This window comes from Pinus tabuliformis, chromosome 9, assembly GCF_031772625.1.
Source record: "Pinus tabuliformis cultivar Carrire ecotype Pingquan chromosome 9, CPIR1, whole genome shotgun sequence".
Classification (NCBI taxonomy): Eukaryota; Viridiplantae; Streptophyta; class Pinopsida; order Pinales; family Pinaceae; genus Pinus; species Pinus tabuliformis.
This window is the reverse complement of record NC_142307.1, coordinates 768224843-768241883: the sequence shown is the minus strand read 5'-3', so window position 1 is coordinate 768241883 and position 17041 is coordinate 768224843. Positions and strand designations below refer to the sequence as shown.

Below are 17041 nucleotides of genomic sequence, written 5' to 3'. Positions count from 1 at the left end.
AATTCCAGAAAACAAATAAGCAACTCCCAAAAACAAGTCTGCAGTAACAGAGGATAGTGTGTTAGGCTGTTAGCTATAAAAGAATGTTTCAAACCCTAGGAAAGCCCAACAACTTCCAAAAAACAAATCTGCGCTGAAAGAGGAGAATGTGTTAGCTATAAAAGAGGATTTTAAACTCTAAAAATATGTTCTAGCATTAAAAACAGTTGCTGAATAGACTGAGTGAGGTTCAGACCCACTCTAAAACAATGTTGAGACTCACAAGTGTTTGCAAGAGAATCAAAACCAATCCAAAGTCTGCAATCAAGAAAAAGATAAACAGCACCAGGGCAGCCAGGAGATTTGCAGCCCTACTGAGAGAAATAAGCCATAGAACAAATCCGCTAGATAAATCAAATCAAGAACAAGAAAGCACAATGCATGCCCTTAGGCTAAATCACTTGTATTAAAAAGAATGAATGATCACAATGTGTGTAAATATACAGATAAGAGTTGTGTTATACCAGACAACTAAGGAGGTGGTGTGTTTTCCCCAAGGAGGGCTTATGGCCCTATATGGAATTGACAAGGTCAGCCTTTACGCAACCTAGAAATATAATATAAAGTATAAATAATGTCAGCCGTGACCAAATGTGAAGATTACACCCTTAACACATAACAAAACAGAGATAGAGATTACACACAGAGATTGGCAATTTAGTTACGCATAAACATGCAGCTCAATTACATCTGGTATTATAGGCTTATCAAGCCTTCTCCGGCATTTATGGTATTACAGTTTCGTTTGTATCTAAGCTTGAAAGTAGCTTTAGAAATACAAACTCCCAATGAATTTTGAAACTGTTGCATATGCACATGTTCTCCCATCAAAAACTGGAACATAGACACCACAAAATGTATCAACTTTACTTGAAAAAAAATTGGATGTGGTGATGTCAATTAGAAATTCCTATGTAAGAAGATAAAGATCTCCTATAAGGTCCCAGAGAATTCCTCCAAGTGTGAAATCCAAGCACCCAAGATAAAAATATATCTATTTCAAAACCTTTATAATAAGAATTTTTTCCACTAGGATGAATATCGGGAATATGACATAATGGAAATCCACCTTCTCGAATCCATTACAATATTTAAAAATTTATATGCAATGAGCAGAAGGCAATCTAATTTCTCAAATCCAATGATTACAAGACTTTTGCAAACGGAGAAGTCACATTAATAGAAATATCTCTACCACCAGCCACAGGCATAATAATAAGCTCTTCATTAGCTTTTGATAAATAAATGAAGCATTCTCAAGAGCATCTCCCTAAGATAGTTCAACCCCAATGTGATTTATTTCAACATGAGGTCTCATCTTTGATTTTTCTTGATTTGCTAATGCCCTAATACCAACCAAGGTCAAATTTTATGCAATAACAAGGCCTTCATAAGTGTTTTAAGGATACAAGGTCAATTCCAACTGATACCACTATAACTTCTACGTGCACCGCACACCCACCTAGCACGGCACATGGGCTGGATGAGGATTACATTACAAGGAGTGTCTTAACAGTACACTCTATTGCCAATTGATCTACACACTTGGGAGCATGTCAATATAGATATTATCCCTACAAACTAAATACATTGATTTACTTGTTTTCTTTATTTTTTCCTCAAGTTGTCCAAATTCCTTATATGTAATGAAGAACAATCCAAAACCAGGCACCCCTCCACAATTTCCAACTAAGATAGTATGAGAAAATCCCAATCAAAGTCAATACACAAATCTATTACTCAAAAGGGACTCTCATCAAGTGAATTGCTATAACTATAGGACTATAACAATATTTGACCTTGGGAGCTAGAATGATCTCCCAACAACACCAACATTACAAGCTAGCCCAAATGAGACTATAATGAATAAGATTATCCAATATAAAATGCAGAACTCTATAACCAGGAACAAGTTCATTGTGTTGGAAAATGCAAAGTGGCGGCTATCAATTCCAATTTTCCTTTAACCTTAATATTTGCTTGTGAACTTTGTTAATCTTCTTGTGTTCTTTATTTAGATCTTTTCATCAAACACATATCAAGAACAAAAATAGTAGCAACAGAGTACACAAAAATCTCGGCCAGGGCAAAACCCCCCCAAGGGGAAAACCCGGAAAAACTCCTCTCTTCTTATAGAATCTGCTTCAAATCATACAACAAAGACCCAAACCCTAGACCAAGTCCTCCTCCAACTACCAAGTCAGCCCTTCCAACAAGTCATTCCTTTGAAAAGCTTCAAACTGCAATTTCAACCTACCAGCGTCAATACTGCTACTTTGGCCCTGCAGTTGCTGCAGAAACCCTAACACTGCCCTTAAAGATGTCTTCCTTGATCAAGACAGCTTCCAATGTCAACAAAGTCAAAACATAATATCTTGCTCTCCCAACTACTAACACTGCAACTCGAACCTACAATTTCGGCCTTCTTGAAAGCTGCAAAAACCCTAATCCTTCGCACGTGTGAGAAAGATAGAGCCCAAAAACAAGGTTTTTGTCCTTCCTTTCTTCTAGAGCTTCACTATCTTCTTTTCATGCTTCCCAGCTACAAATCAAATTGCCTTCTTAAGATTGAACTTGTCGATGAGTGAGTTCCAAATAAGGTCGAACTGCCCTTTTATATAGCCTTTCCAAGGGGTCAAATTCCCTCCTTTAGGCCGACTTGAAGTTGCCAAGGCCAACTTGTACTTTTGGAGTTCCCAAGACTTTCTAGATTCAAAGATAATTGTTTTTCTAATTACATTTTGGTCGGAAGGGTCTTATAGGCATTATCTTGACTTCTTTGACTCATGACAATAAATCCTATGACCTAACAAACCCTAGAAGCATGAAGAACATGCTTTTACCTAGAAGACCATCAATAATGAGCATTATAACTTTTTATTTTCTTCTTTTGTTTGTTACATAAGATACATATTGAAATGACTACAACAACAATTATGAAGACCAAAACTAGTTACAATTCCAACAAATTGGGTTTATCTCGATTAGTTGGGAGGAATGATTTGGATCCTTTCCACCCAGGTTTAATTCCCACAAGTGACATGATGAACTTTGATATAATGAACCAAAATATATGGATATCTATATGTTTAAAAAAAACACTTTTAACATGGGATGCACTAGTTGTGTTGCATCACACTTGCCACTTCTTCCTAGTTGAATGCACTAGAACACTAATTTACCTTGTGCCTTAAATTGTATGTCATGATTCTCCAGACATTGTAAATGAGAAAGACCCTTGTTAGTTAAAGTGTACTTTATCATGACACCTTTGCTTTTGAGTTCCAAAGATCGTTTTCAATTCCTTGTCAATAATATTATTATAAATCATTTCCTTCTTGTTATCACCTCCATCAAATTGACCAAAGTTTAACCCACAAACTACATTCCATACTAATAAATGTACATATTTAAGTAATTCTAGGAAGAAAAGCTTGAATGATTCTAAAGAATATTTCAACATTAATGATAAAATAGGACTTCGCAAAATAATTATTTTGCTCACTTAAATAATGACTTACCAAAGAACCACGGGCACTTTTCTTTGGTGCTTCTAGTGAACTCCTTGGTGGAACTAAGGGCTCAGCAACTGGGCAACGTTCTATGTAGTGTGAATGAACAAGTCCAGCAAAGGTTTCTTTAAGAGGTCCCCATACATCAGCCTCCCCTGCATAAACATGACACCATACTTATCACAATTGAATCTAAGAAATCAAGAGAACCTTAAATCTAGTAGAATATTGGCCTCTGCAAAAAGCTAAAACTGACCTAGGCAAGAAAAAGAAACCAATCTTTCAACAGGATAGATTCATCTTGATAAATAAGAAACATTTTTCAAAATGGAGAATTGAAAAAATGTAAAAGAGTGGAAAACCACAACATTGGAAAGCGTACATTAAATTGTTGAGACATTTAGCAATACCTGTGTACTTTTAATCATAGTATTCAAAACCGAAAACAGTGACCCGACAGGTCCACCTATCAAACCAGGTTTCAAAACGGAACTGGCCAGACTAGGACTAGTCAAATCTCAATGAACCGGTCTTTAAAAAAATACATGAAATAATTAATTTTTAATGAAAAATCTTGTTTAAGATTTAAAACCATGATTCCAAACCAATAGAGACAAAATATGCAAAGTTTGCTCATCTATATACCATGTAAAGGTGAATATATCAAAATGGCACCAAGTGCAATACATATCAACAACAAAATACATAATCAATGAGGCTCTAAATGGCCTCTAGAGTCCAAAAACAATGCTACAAGCTATGGGGCCATTGGCCTACTACAAGTCTACATAACAATGATCAATATGATCACTTCTTATCATGACCAAACTCAGTTGGTTGAGTCTCGTCTCTCAAACTTTTCAACTGCTTGAGTCACAAACTTCTCAATCGGTTGAGTGACTTGAGTCTCAAACTTATGAAGGTATTATGCCCTAATATACCCTATTACTTCATTTGGTGCTCTACATGGCTTTACATGGCCTCCTATCCCAGCCAAGTGTTGTTTGAACCTGTAAATACCTCGTCCTTCAATAGATTTTTGGCAATATTTGCAGATCATTTTGCCATCCATCATATCATGGTGGCTACTACTCAGCCCAAACTCTTCGTTATTTCTCTACTCCAACAAAAAATCAACACCCTTCAAGCTCACAAAAACTCCAAAATGAGATGTGTGAGGCAAATGAGAGGTGTTGTTTCTAGAGGGAAACAACCCCTAGTTTCCCTCAAAACATCTTCGAAAAGCACAAAACTACCTTTTCTGGGGTTTGTGGTCGGCCTGGTAATAAATCGATCGATTTATGGGAAAACCGATCGATTCCATCATATACCGATCGGTTTATGGCTAGTTAGACCCCAAAACCCTAGCCCGTGGGGATTAAAACTAGTTTTTCTACCGGTTGGATAGTTCGACCGGTTTACAATTTGAACTAGCCTGTTTTGAATACTAGGCTTTTAATCAAACTAAGCAACAAATATGAAATAATTGATTTTTGCAAAATTGTGCAATCACTAAAGCATGAAGTTCCATTCTATGGTGAATGTAATGTCTTAATTTTAAAGTTTCGTTATGTTGAAGTCAAGTGTTTTACAACATAAAATCACAACCTAATTTCGTATATAGGAACAAGCTCAAGGCCCATCATTAGAATACATGATATATTTTAAAATGTTATTTTGTTGTTTGTAATGGTGGCTAAGCTCGACTTACTGACCCCATTAGTGGCCATTAATTTATTTATGTGAGGTCAGTATTGATGTGGTTGTTAGAAGGTGCTTTTAGTTGCCCCTTATTAATATGGTGATTAGGAGGTGGCCTAGTGATCCATATTTAAAGTGGCAGTTGACCTAAAGTCATCGCTATATAGAGGAGTCTTGTACCCCATCTAATATACCATGCAATCATGTCCTAGAATATTTTGATAGAGTGGAGCTTTCCACCGCAAAAGTTTTCTTCAATATAAACATGATCTATATTTTATGCAAGATGTACAATATGTTATGGGGCATTTATCCCTTATTTCTAACCATTCTAAATATGTTATCTATCGTGGGCAAAGCCAAGACAAAGAATTCAACTGATTAATAGGAAAGGGCATTATTGATTTGACAAGTGTAGTCAAGCGGCACATAACCATCTACCCTACCTTCCAAAAGTGAATCAAAATAAATAAAGAAAGCACCCCTTGAAGTTAGACTTTAGTGCACCACCCTGACCCTAAGTGACTAACTCACTATCAAATTGTTTTTAATTTTCTCAAATGACAATGACTCTCCTACAACTACATTTTTAGAGAAAAGGTGGGACAAAAAAAGATGTATCACATCAAAACCCCACTTAAGAAAAATACTTGAGAAGTGGTAGCATTGCTATTTAGTATAAGCAAGGATCACATTGTCATCTTGTGGTTTTTCTCCCTTTGTGAGTGTGTCTAAGAACTTGAAAATGTGCCCATCATTGATATTATTAGTAACCATATCCTTAAGGGAATAGCAATAGAAGATAGAAGTGGAGACTTACTACTATAAGTTATACAAGTGAATACAAGATTGTGTGAAGGTTTATGTTATAAATATAATTCATAACAAAATAAATAAATATAAATAATGTAAACGATAAATAATCAAATAATGACTATGTTAAATAGTCATCAAGTAAAGTGGAAAGGCATGTCTAAAAGACATGTCCAATCGTGAAGGGACACCTGCCTAGTATATATGTGGGTCCTTATTGTAACATTCAACATACTTGTACATTTTATATATAATAAATTATTATTACAAATACCTTTGTGTATTTTAACATTTACAGTCAACAAGCTATAGTTTTATTGCTTCAGTGGTATCAGAGCCATGTGAGACTTTGAACATTATCTATTGCACAACATAACCATGCGAGTCTTTCAACGTTGTTTGCCGCAAAATATACCAATACGTTTACGTCATGAATTCATTGAGCAGTTTATTAAAATTCAAGAAAAGCTTCAGCAATGGGAAAAATCATATACAGAAGTTAAAGCACGTCTAAAGGAAATCGATAATAAGGAAGATGATAATGACAGTGAAGAAACGAAACAAGGTGAAGCAGGATTACAAGATTTTGATCAGAATGATAACAAAAATGAAGATGTAATAGATAATGATGAATATGAAAATGATATCAATCAAGACAGTGAAAAAGATGAAGCAGTGTATGATTATAATGTTGAAGATTCTGATGAGAACGATACAGATCAAGATGATGATCCAGATAAAGATGATGTGGATGGGGACTATCTTGAGAAACAAGAAGATGAACAATATCATAACAATGAGAGAGATGTGGAAGAAGACATTGATGATGATGAAGAGTGGGGACCTAGAAAGCGGCCAAGAAGAGGGAAGAAATTTGATGTGGAACAAGATGTCTCGACAGTGTCAAAATCAATGCAACTCTATAAAGAACCAGTGATGAAGAAAAAAGGGAAGGGACCCAATGTTGACTCCTCAGAAGATATCATCCAATCAAAGCTGAATTATTTAGAGAATATGATGCTGAGACCAAAAATGAAGAGCGCAAAATTTCAAAGACAGCAAAACACAAAGGAGGTGTTCCTGTAGAAGATGTTGTTGCATCAGAATTTAAAGCATCATCAAAAGAAAAACAGCAGGAGAAACTTGGGAGTGCACCAGTTTCAGCAAAGAAAAAAGTATTTTCTAGGTTACTTATTCCTGCTATTGAGAAGTTTCGTGTAGTTTTTGGTGAAAATCGCTTTCCACCACGATCTGCGAAGGAGGGTTAACAAAGGAATTTGACAGATACAGGGATGATGATCGATATGACGAGATAGCGTTGATCATTACAGTCGAGATGGTGGGGATAGGCATCACAAAGATGAGCGATTAAGTTCAATTGCTCTGATTACACGTGTTGCACCTGGGGAAAGTATACCTTTGCTTGCAACGTTGTTTAATCCAAGCAACAAAGACAAGTTTCAAAAGATTTTGACAGAACAACTTGTGAAGCATGTAGTAGATAAATTTGGAGAGGTATTCAAAAACTCCTTAGAAAACAAAGACAAACCATTGTTTCATTCTTTGTACATAATGGTTTGCAAAGACAACACTCTTGAACCACAGAGGGATCACTTCCTTGAATATATCAAAAATAAAGGCAATGAGATTGTAACCATCGAAAATATTAAGAGCTATGGACATCCGCAATCCCTTGCCTTAATGTACGAGAAATCGAGTTCCTCTGATGAGTAGCAACATAAGGCAAAAATTGTTGATCTTATACGCCTTCAATGTCAATTAGAAAGCTCTTGCGAAGAATGTTTTGATAATAACGATTTATTCCTCGAGGTTGCCAACAACGCATATCACATAATCCTATCCGGTGGAAAACGAGAGGCTCTTTATGCAAGACTGTTTGTCGAGTACTTGGACAATTTTTTGAAGTCAAGTCCCAGTTCCGCCACATTTGAATCCCATGTAAATGCGGTGGCTAGGACACTCAAACACAACGAGAAAATTCATGTTTTTAATATTAACAAAAGAATCAGCGTTGAAGCCACACTTCAACATGAATATATGGACAAAATAAGAGTGGACATTCTGGCTCGTAGACCAAATCTAAACCATAATGAGGTTGAAAAAATAAATAATGTGAATCATCGACCTATTGAGATGAATGTGAAGTCTCCTTTCGAATCGACTAAGAGAGTGTTTGAAATCCATACTTTTGTCTGTTTTTCAACTCTCGACAGCTTTTTCCATCGTTGTGGTGGCTCCCTCTGACCCTCTATCCCATATGTCGCTGATCCACCTGACGCCTGTCTCTGTGTCTACTGACAGCAACTGATACCTTCCCAATTCCAGGAAAACTCAACCAGTCCACCCAAGGAGAGGTTGACAAGAAGGAATGTGAAGAATGATGACCCCGTCCCTGTCCATCTGGTCTATTTGCCTCTGTTGTCACTGTCAAATACAGTCCTCTACTTCCCACTGCGTTGCCTTTCCACGGTCCGCAACTGTGTCGCAATCAACACCGTTCCCCTTCACCCAACAGCACCACGAGTTTCACATCGTAACAACTCCATTGATCGCTGACTGTGCCGACCCCCTGCCACGTCGACCACACTTGTTCCAGACGCAATCGCCGATAGCTATGCCATCCCTGAAGTGTTTCTCCATTCTGCGGTCCTGTCAGTCTTATCTGTCGGGTAAACGTAGTTTATCTGGTCACGTCCCTTCGTTCAGGGTGATATTATTTCGTTACATTGGGTATTATAAGCAATTTAATTATATAACTACATATATATTATTAAATATATTATATATAATTATATATTAATTATATAATTTAAAAAGACAAATAAAATTAAAATATTATTATTTAAAATAATAATAATAATACATGATATATTTTAAAATGTTATTTTGTTGTTGTAATGGTGGTTAAGTTCGACTTACTAACCCCATTAGTGGCCATTAATTTATTTATGTGAGATCAGCATTGATGTGGTTGTTAGAAGGTGGTTTTAGTTGCCCCTTATTAATATTGTGATTAGAAGGTGGCCTAGTGATCCATATTTAAAATGGCAATTGACCTAACATCATCACTATATAGAGGAGTCTTGTACCCCATTCTAATACACCATGCAATCATGTCCTAGAATATTTTGATAGAGTGAGCTTTCCACCCTAAAAGTTTTCTTCGTGGGCAAAGCCAAAACGAAGAATCCAGCTGATTAATAGAAAAGGGCATTATTGATTTGACAAGTGTAGCAAAGTGGCACATAATTATCTACCCTACCTTCCAAAAGTGAATCAAAATAAATAAATGTTAGCCTCACTATCATGTATTAAAAATAATTATAAGCCCAAAATAATTAAATTAATTAAAATCAAGAAAGTTGGATTTAATCCTACTTTTCTAAATTGGGTTTGTTCCTCATAGATAGGAGTCAGTTTAGGTCTAGTTGGTTGAGAGATTCTCTCCAACTCGTTAGGCTCCTAGATTAGTGTTTGGTTGGGAGATTCTCTCCAACTAGTTAAGCTCCTAGATTAGTGTTTGGTTGGGAGATTTACTCAACCATAGTGTCCAAGATAGACGCACTATCTTGAGACAAATTCTCCTCATGTGTTTATATGTATCATAAACATTATTTTAATAATGAGAATGTGAGGAATACATCAAGGCTAAGGCCTTTTCCGCCATGTCTAGTTTTTTGTCTCTGATATTTTTATATATGCTTATTTGATCTCCTTCGTGTGGTATCAGAGCTAGGTTTGAAGTTGTGCATTATTAAGGAGACAACGACCCGGATCAAGGCCGATTAAAGTAAAATCAGGTTTTGAGCGAGATAATTTATGATATTTCTGAGGCATGTAGTCATTGGTTTTCTAAAATTTTCTAAGACGGATCTTTGTAATGATTTCAGCCGTCTTCGCCCATAATTCATGTGAGCGATCAAATCCCAAGTGCAACGCGTGGTGGCTCTCACAACCACATCAAAAATCAATGGAATCAAGTTGCTTTGCAGGCACCATCATCTCTTGTGCCTCTTCAGCGGCAACCACAGTTAAAAGCTAGCAACGTGGGGTTCTGGTTAACATATCTTTAGATATCAAGCTTTAAATCAGGCGTTTGGATCCTTGCCATCCTTTTTAATGTACTTCAGATCAGACTACAGTTTTGGTTGCACTAACTTTCAGGAACCCCAACAAGGATGGAATAGAAGCTCCAAGGCTCAAATGCCTTGTCGAAGCTCTTGTCAATAGAGGTTGTTTCAATGTTCATGTCTGCACTCCCGAAACAAATAAATCTGGAAGCAGGCATTTCTTGTCAGTTCGTCAGACGCTGGTTGCAAGTTATGTTGGCATCAAAGGGGCTACAACTTTTGAGGTTTCTGGTACCCCAGGAAATTGTGTTTCATGAGCACTCTTTCCTTTGAAGAAGTCTTCTATGGTAATTAGTGGAATAAATAAGGGATCAGACTCCAAAAGTGAATCGAAGCTCTTGTCCGTGGATGCTCGTCCTTCATTGCTCCAGCTCTGTCTCTGCGTAATTTGGACGAGTGGTTGCCATCCCATGATTTATTTATTTGCAGAATCTGTTTCATGTGCTTCCAGGTCCTGGAGACATAGCTCAACTCAAGCTCATGAGCGGAATTACACGCCTGGATGCTCTGTTCATCAAAAAAGGAAGCAAATAATCACATACGAACCATCGGGCAGTCGATTGTTATCTCCTGGACGACAGAGGCCTGTCTCATTCACGGTGCTTCCTAGCGTTGCCAACCGATGTGGTTAGTGTTACTGGTGGATATAAGCACCAGAATCCCCACTACTATCGCAATACCATAACTCAATCCCACCCTGCTCACATATTCGAGAGTGGAATTGTTGATCATCACTCCAAGTCTAAGCATCGCATCTTTATTGTTGGACCCAAAGTCGAGGTTGTTGTAGTGAATTCGATCTTTGAGCTCCACCATCTTCTGGAGGATTCGACAGAGTCGTGGCTTCTGCAGCGTAAAGCCCAAGATCGTGACTGTGGTTGAACAGGAGGCCGACCACAACCAACCTGTTTTCTTAGAATGATTCACAAAGGAGTTGCACTATTAATGCACAGTTTTTGATTCCCAGGAGGCGTGCGGGTGTAGGCCCAGAGAGAAGAGCGGTCATGTCCGAAGAGATGAACCCAATCTTTGCGTAAAAAAGTGCCAGCATAACTAAAAGTATGGGGATTGTTAAAAGCATGCACGGTGAGTTATTTTAAAGTGAACGTAAAATTCACATTTTAAAGTGAACGTAAAATTACTCATCGTGCATGCTTTTAACAATCCTTGTACTTTTAGTCACGCTGGCACTTTTTTACGCAAAGATTGGGTTCATCTCTTCGAACATCACCGCTCTTCTCTCTGGGCCTGTTGATTTGGGGTAGCATCGGATGTGCTCTAGCCACGAAATTTGGTGGAGGCTAAGGCACATGAGATCTCCAATACCCATAAAGGGTTTGGGCGGATTCTAAAAATTTTGGGAGATATTGAAATAATTAATAGTTTTAATAGAGTCCCCAAGTCTAAACTTAGGGAAATTAAAATATTAATGTGAATTAATATAACACTATGTTAGAATGGTCCAAAAGTCATCGATCAAGCTAGATCTAATCTTAGCCATTGATTAGGGACGGTCGTTGATTTGTCAACGAGAAAAGTGTAAGAGGAGGCTTGAGGGTCACTTGGAGAACACACCAAAAGATCAAGATTTCGACTTTCTGGGCTCGGGTTTGCTGAGAAAGTTGAGAGAGTGATCAGAGTTGCAGCTGAGGGGCAATGAATACAGAAGCAGAGAGGCAGAGATAGTACCGGTAGGATCAGCGCAGTAGCCAGAGAGAGGGACACAGAAGTAGCCAAGGGTTCATGCAGAGCCAGCCAGTGCTCATGCAAAGGCAGCCAGGAGCTACGTAGTGCCTCAGAGGGCCAGCATGGGTGACGCAGAGGGCCAAAGGGCTGATGCAGTGCCTCCAGAGGCTGATGCAGGCCAAGCTTGAGTGACGTTGCGCTAACGCTGGGCCAGAAAGAGCTGACGCAATCCTTAGAGGCTGATGTTGGGGTTTCATGGGGTAGATTGGAGCTGTGGAGCTGCTGGAGTGTTTATCCGGGGTGTTAGCCGAAATATCTGCATCCAAGTAGAGAGGTGCTACTGCCGAGATTTTTCTCTGTTGGGTGAGCCAGATTTGGCACCCAAATAGTATTCTGAAACTGCTTAATAAATCAAACCCTCAGATCGTTACACCAGTTTTCCCGCATTAGATTTTTCAAGGGACATTAGTCCAAAAACAACGGTGTCACTTGTGTGCTTGTTTTTGTTTCCTTCCATTGATGATCTGTAATGTGTTGAGCATGTACTTGTATTTATTTTACATGGTAAATAACTTGTTAATTAACAGAACAAGTAGGTAGGAATAAATCAGTGAAGTACATGAAGGGTTTCTAACGTGTCAGCCTTAGAAATTCCAACAGGACCTGCACCCGCGCGCCTCCCGGGAATCAAAAACTGTGCATTAATAGTGCAATGCCTTTGTGAATCATTCAAAGAAAACAAGGTGGTTGTGGGCGGCCTCCTGTTCAACCACAGTCATGATCTCGGGCTTTACGCTACAGATGGAAGCCAGGACTCTATCAAAAATTGTTTACTACTGCTTGTTTGTTGAAAACTGCTCACTCGCTGCTTTGAGGAAGATGATGACTCCCCACTAGCTGAGTTGATTCAAACAACAATCAACCAAGCATCAAGTGAGCCAATTCAACTCTAAAGCAAGCAAGCATGAAATTCAAAAAACAATCAAAACAAAAATTAAGCGAGAGAATCAAGCAAATACAAAAGCAAGCGAGCATGACAAAATTCAAGCGAGTGTGAAGTTAATTGAAGCAAATCAAGAGAGCGTGAGTTCAAGCAAGCAAGTTCTAAAAATCCAGCAAGTATTAAAAGCAAGCGAGTGTGAGTTCCAACAAGTTCACATGGCGAAAAGCAATCAGTTGTTAAAGATTCTTAACAATTTGATCCTCTCAACTGCTGAAGGCATGGTGCAAATCAGCAAAACAACTCTTGTTGATATTTCAATGAATTTACATCAAGCACATGAGACAATTGAGTTTCTTCAACTGGAGTCACAACTACAAAGAAATGAGTTGCAACAAAAAGGTGATGCTTCCAAGTCATTCAACCGTACAGATGAAGATAAAGATGTTGATTCCAAGTCACTCATCCAAACAACTTCAAGTGTAGAAGTTGTCCATGATCAAATTGAACTTGCTTCTTTCAAACCAATCATCAAGCCGTGGGAAGAACTCCAAAGTAACAAAAATCGATGAGGATTAGGATACGACCAAGATGACAACAATATGCATATCCCAAATTATTCTAAGTTGGTCAAGTTCATCAGTGCATAATTTCTTGATCAAATAACATCAGCGAGCCATGAGAAAGTTGAAAACAAACCCACATGCAAACATTCTCAAAGAAAAGGTCACATGGAAGATCATTGTTTTGATCTCCATCCTTGTCACCATTGTGGCAAGCAGAATCACTCATCAGAGAAATGTTGCAAACAACACCAACCTACCAGATTAAAGATCAATTATGCATGGATTGATCCTTGGGAATGGTCGTCAACAGTAAAATGATTGTATAAGTTTTACAACAGAATTCAATCTCACCTATTGCAGCCAACAGTTAAATGAAGATGGTACTCTCATGCACCTGAAAGCGGGAGTACAACAGTGAAACTCTCCTACACCTGAAGGGGGGGTTCTGAATTCAAAAATCAAATGCAGATGATTGTCTCTCCTTTCAGCTGACAAAGGGAGGAATTAAGGGTGGTTGTCAAACTGAAAATGTTGACAACATCAACAAAAGCAGCCAGTGGGCATCATCAAAGCAGCGAGTGGGCATCTTCAAATTAGCCAGTGGGCGGTCATCATCAAATTCACCAGTGGGCGGTCATCATCAAATTCACGAGTGGGCGCTATCAACATTTTGTTAGTGGACAAGCAAATGGGATGTTGATTGAAAGCAAAGGACAAATGTATCCTTTTGCAGCTTGGCACCTGATGGAGTTTTCAAGAGATGTATCAGACTTGCAGTTGATTCATGTTCTCTTCGGATTGGAGTTTTTTCAGCATCCAACTTTGGCAGTTTTTCAGGCATCGTTTTTAAGGATCAACCGTTTCAGCATGAGAACTTGGAAGATGGTTCCTAGTTCTTATTTTGGACTTATCATTGGGGGGGGAATGTTAACCTCACTCTCATGTGTTAAAAACAATTATAAGCCCAAAATAATTAAATTAATTAAAATCAAGAAAGTTGGATTTAATCCTACCTTTCTAGATTGAGTTTGTTCCTCATAATTAGGAGTCAGGTTAGGCCTAGTTGGTTGAGAGATTCTCTCCAACTAGTTAGGCTCCTAGATTAGTGTTTGGTTGAGATATTTGCTCAACCATAGTGTCCAAGATAGATGCACTATCTTGAGACAAATTCTCCTCATGTATTTATATGTATCATAAACATTATTTTAATAATGAGAATGTGAGGAATACATCAAGGCTGAGGCATTTTCCACCATGTCTAGTTTTTTGTCTCTAATATTTTTATATATGCTTATTTGATCTCCTTCAATAAAGAAAGCACCCCTTGAAGTTAGACTTTAGTTCACCACCTTGACCCTGAGTGACTAACTCACTATCAAATTGTTTTTAATTTTCTCAAATGACAATGACTCTCCTACAGTTACATTTTTAAAGAAAAGGTGGGAAAAAAAGATGTATCACATCAAAACCCCACTTAAGAAAAATACTTGAGAAGTGGTAGCATTGTTATTTAGTATAAGCAAGGATCACATTGTCAACTTGTGGTTTTTCTCCCTTTGTGAGTGTGTCTAAGAACTTGAAAATGTGCCCATCATTGATATTATTAGTAACCACATCCTTAAGGGAATAGCAATAGAAGATAGAAGTGGGGACTTACTGTTATAAGTTATGTAAGTGAATACAAAACTATGTGAAGGGATCTGTTATGAATATAATTCATAACAAAATAAAATTAATATAAATAATGTAAATGATAAATAATCAAATAATGACTATGTTAATTAGTCATCAAATTAAGTGAAAAGGCATGTCTAAAAGATATGCTCAATCATGAAGGGACACCTGCCTAGTAGATATGCGGGTCCTTATTATAACATTCAACATACTTGTACATTTTATATATAATAAATTATTATTACAAATACCTTTGTGTATTTTAACATTTACAGTCAACAAGCTACAGTTTTGTTGCTTCAGGTTCTTCTCCCCTTGAGAGTGTGTCCAAGACCTTGAGAATGTACCCATCATTGATATTATTAGTAACCACATCCCTAAGGGAATGGCAATAGAAGATGGAATTGGGGCCATACTATTGTAGATTGTATAGGTGAACCCAAAAGTACATGTAAACGTAAAGTTGGGCCTAGAATTCCACATTAAGGACAATGTTGGAATACACATAAGATTGTGTATAGTGTCATACTCAAAAATATATGTGAAGGTATGTTAAAGAACATTGCAACAGAAGTGGTTTCTATGTTAATAGCTTCCATTGTTGAACTCACACTAGTCCTAGTGATTGGTTAGAATGGATCTATAAACATGTAAACCCATTGATTAGGAATACAAAGTAGGTTGTGACTAAGTCCTAAAGCCCGAGTTCATATATTAAATCAAGACACCAACCTAAGGATGGTTTTCATAAGGGAATACCTATGGTAGGGTGTCATATCCACTATTAGCAATCAATTTTGTTGTCTTATTATAAGATGGGTATTACTTAAATATGTATATCTTGCTTCCAATTTAATTTAAGTTTCAGTTACGAGTTAATTCCTTGCATTGTTGGCATGACCTATGTCACGTACCTAGCAATGCTCACGTGGATCCATCATTAAATTATAATAAAAGGGATAAACCCAAGTAATCCACAAAAGTCAAATATTAAAATTGGAATGAAAATGATGATTACATGAATGAACTACTTGCACTAATTTAGACGTAAAGTGGCGCAATCACAATGAAGAGTCATGACCCTAACATATTAATTTATTCATAATCAATAATATTAATTAATCTTTGTAAGAGGGTAATATGCCATATTAAGTATATTATAAGCCATCCTCCCTTAAGATGCTTCATCCTTGAATGGATGTTACAGTTAACTTCCACCATGAATCAACAAGAAACTATGCTGCTCTTCATTTGGGATATGAAGACTTACGTTCATCGTAAAAGCTAAGTTGATCTCTTGGGCAACAATTAGGATTGTATACATACAACAAGGATCTATAAATAATGAGTTGAGTGTTGAGTATGTTGTCATTGATGTCAAAGAGGGTGCAGGTGCAGGGTGTAGAGTGAGTGTAGATATCATCACTGATGTCAGGTTTCGAAGGCCATTGATGTGGTGATGTCCAGCTTGATGATGTAGTGATAAAACCCTAGCTCTAGGGTTTGGTGTTCTTGGACGATGGACACACCCCGCAATTGTTGAGGACTTTGATGATGCAGATCAGTTAGTTTGACTTGGATACTCTTGCCATCGGATTCTCCTCATCATACTAATTTATTTCAGTGGTATGCGGAGCGTCCCGTGGACCTTCATGGTTTGAGAGAAATGCTAAATCAAAGTTGAAGACCCAATCTATGGCTCAAAACCCCATAGGTTGTTGATGTGGCAGCATTCAATTGGCTTGGCAAATGAGGTGAGATGATGTGGCAGATTTAATAATATGACACGGCATAGAAGGTTTGAAGGCCTCAACACATTGATGATGGGGCAACATACAATTGGCTTAAATATGGCTCAAATCTACAAGATGGAAAAGACCTATATTAAGAAGCTAAATCAAATAATTTTTTAAGGGATTAAATTTAATTGTGGTTGAGGATAACTTTAAATTTAATCAA

The 17041-nt window shown here is 37.5% G+C and overlaps 1 protein-coding gene across 3 annotated transcripts in view; it reads right to left on the bottom strand.

Annotated features, from left to right (window-relative positions):
- LOC149150992 (RNA polymerase III subunit RPC82 family protein) overlaps positions 1-17041 on the bottom strand; it is a 333151-nt gene that overhangs the window by 264683 nt on the left and 51427 nt on the right. For all 3 annotated transcript variants that reach the window (XR_016262948.1, XM_089440967.1, XM_089440966.1), the window contains one exon: positions 3561-3706. Coding sequence is in view for 2 of the 3 variants with exons in the window: in XM_089440967.1 (XP_089297093.1) it covers positions 3561-3706 (146 nt within the window). In the remaining variant the exon portion in view is untranslated. The remainder of the gene's footprint in view (positions 1-3560; positions 3707-17041) is intronic.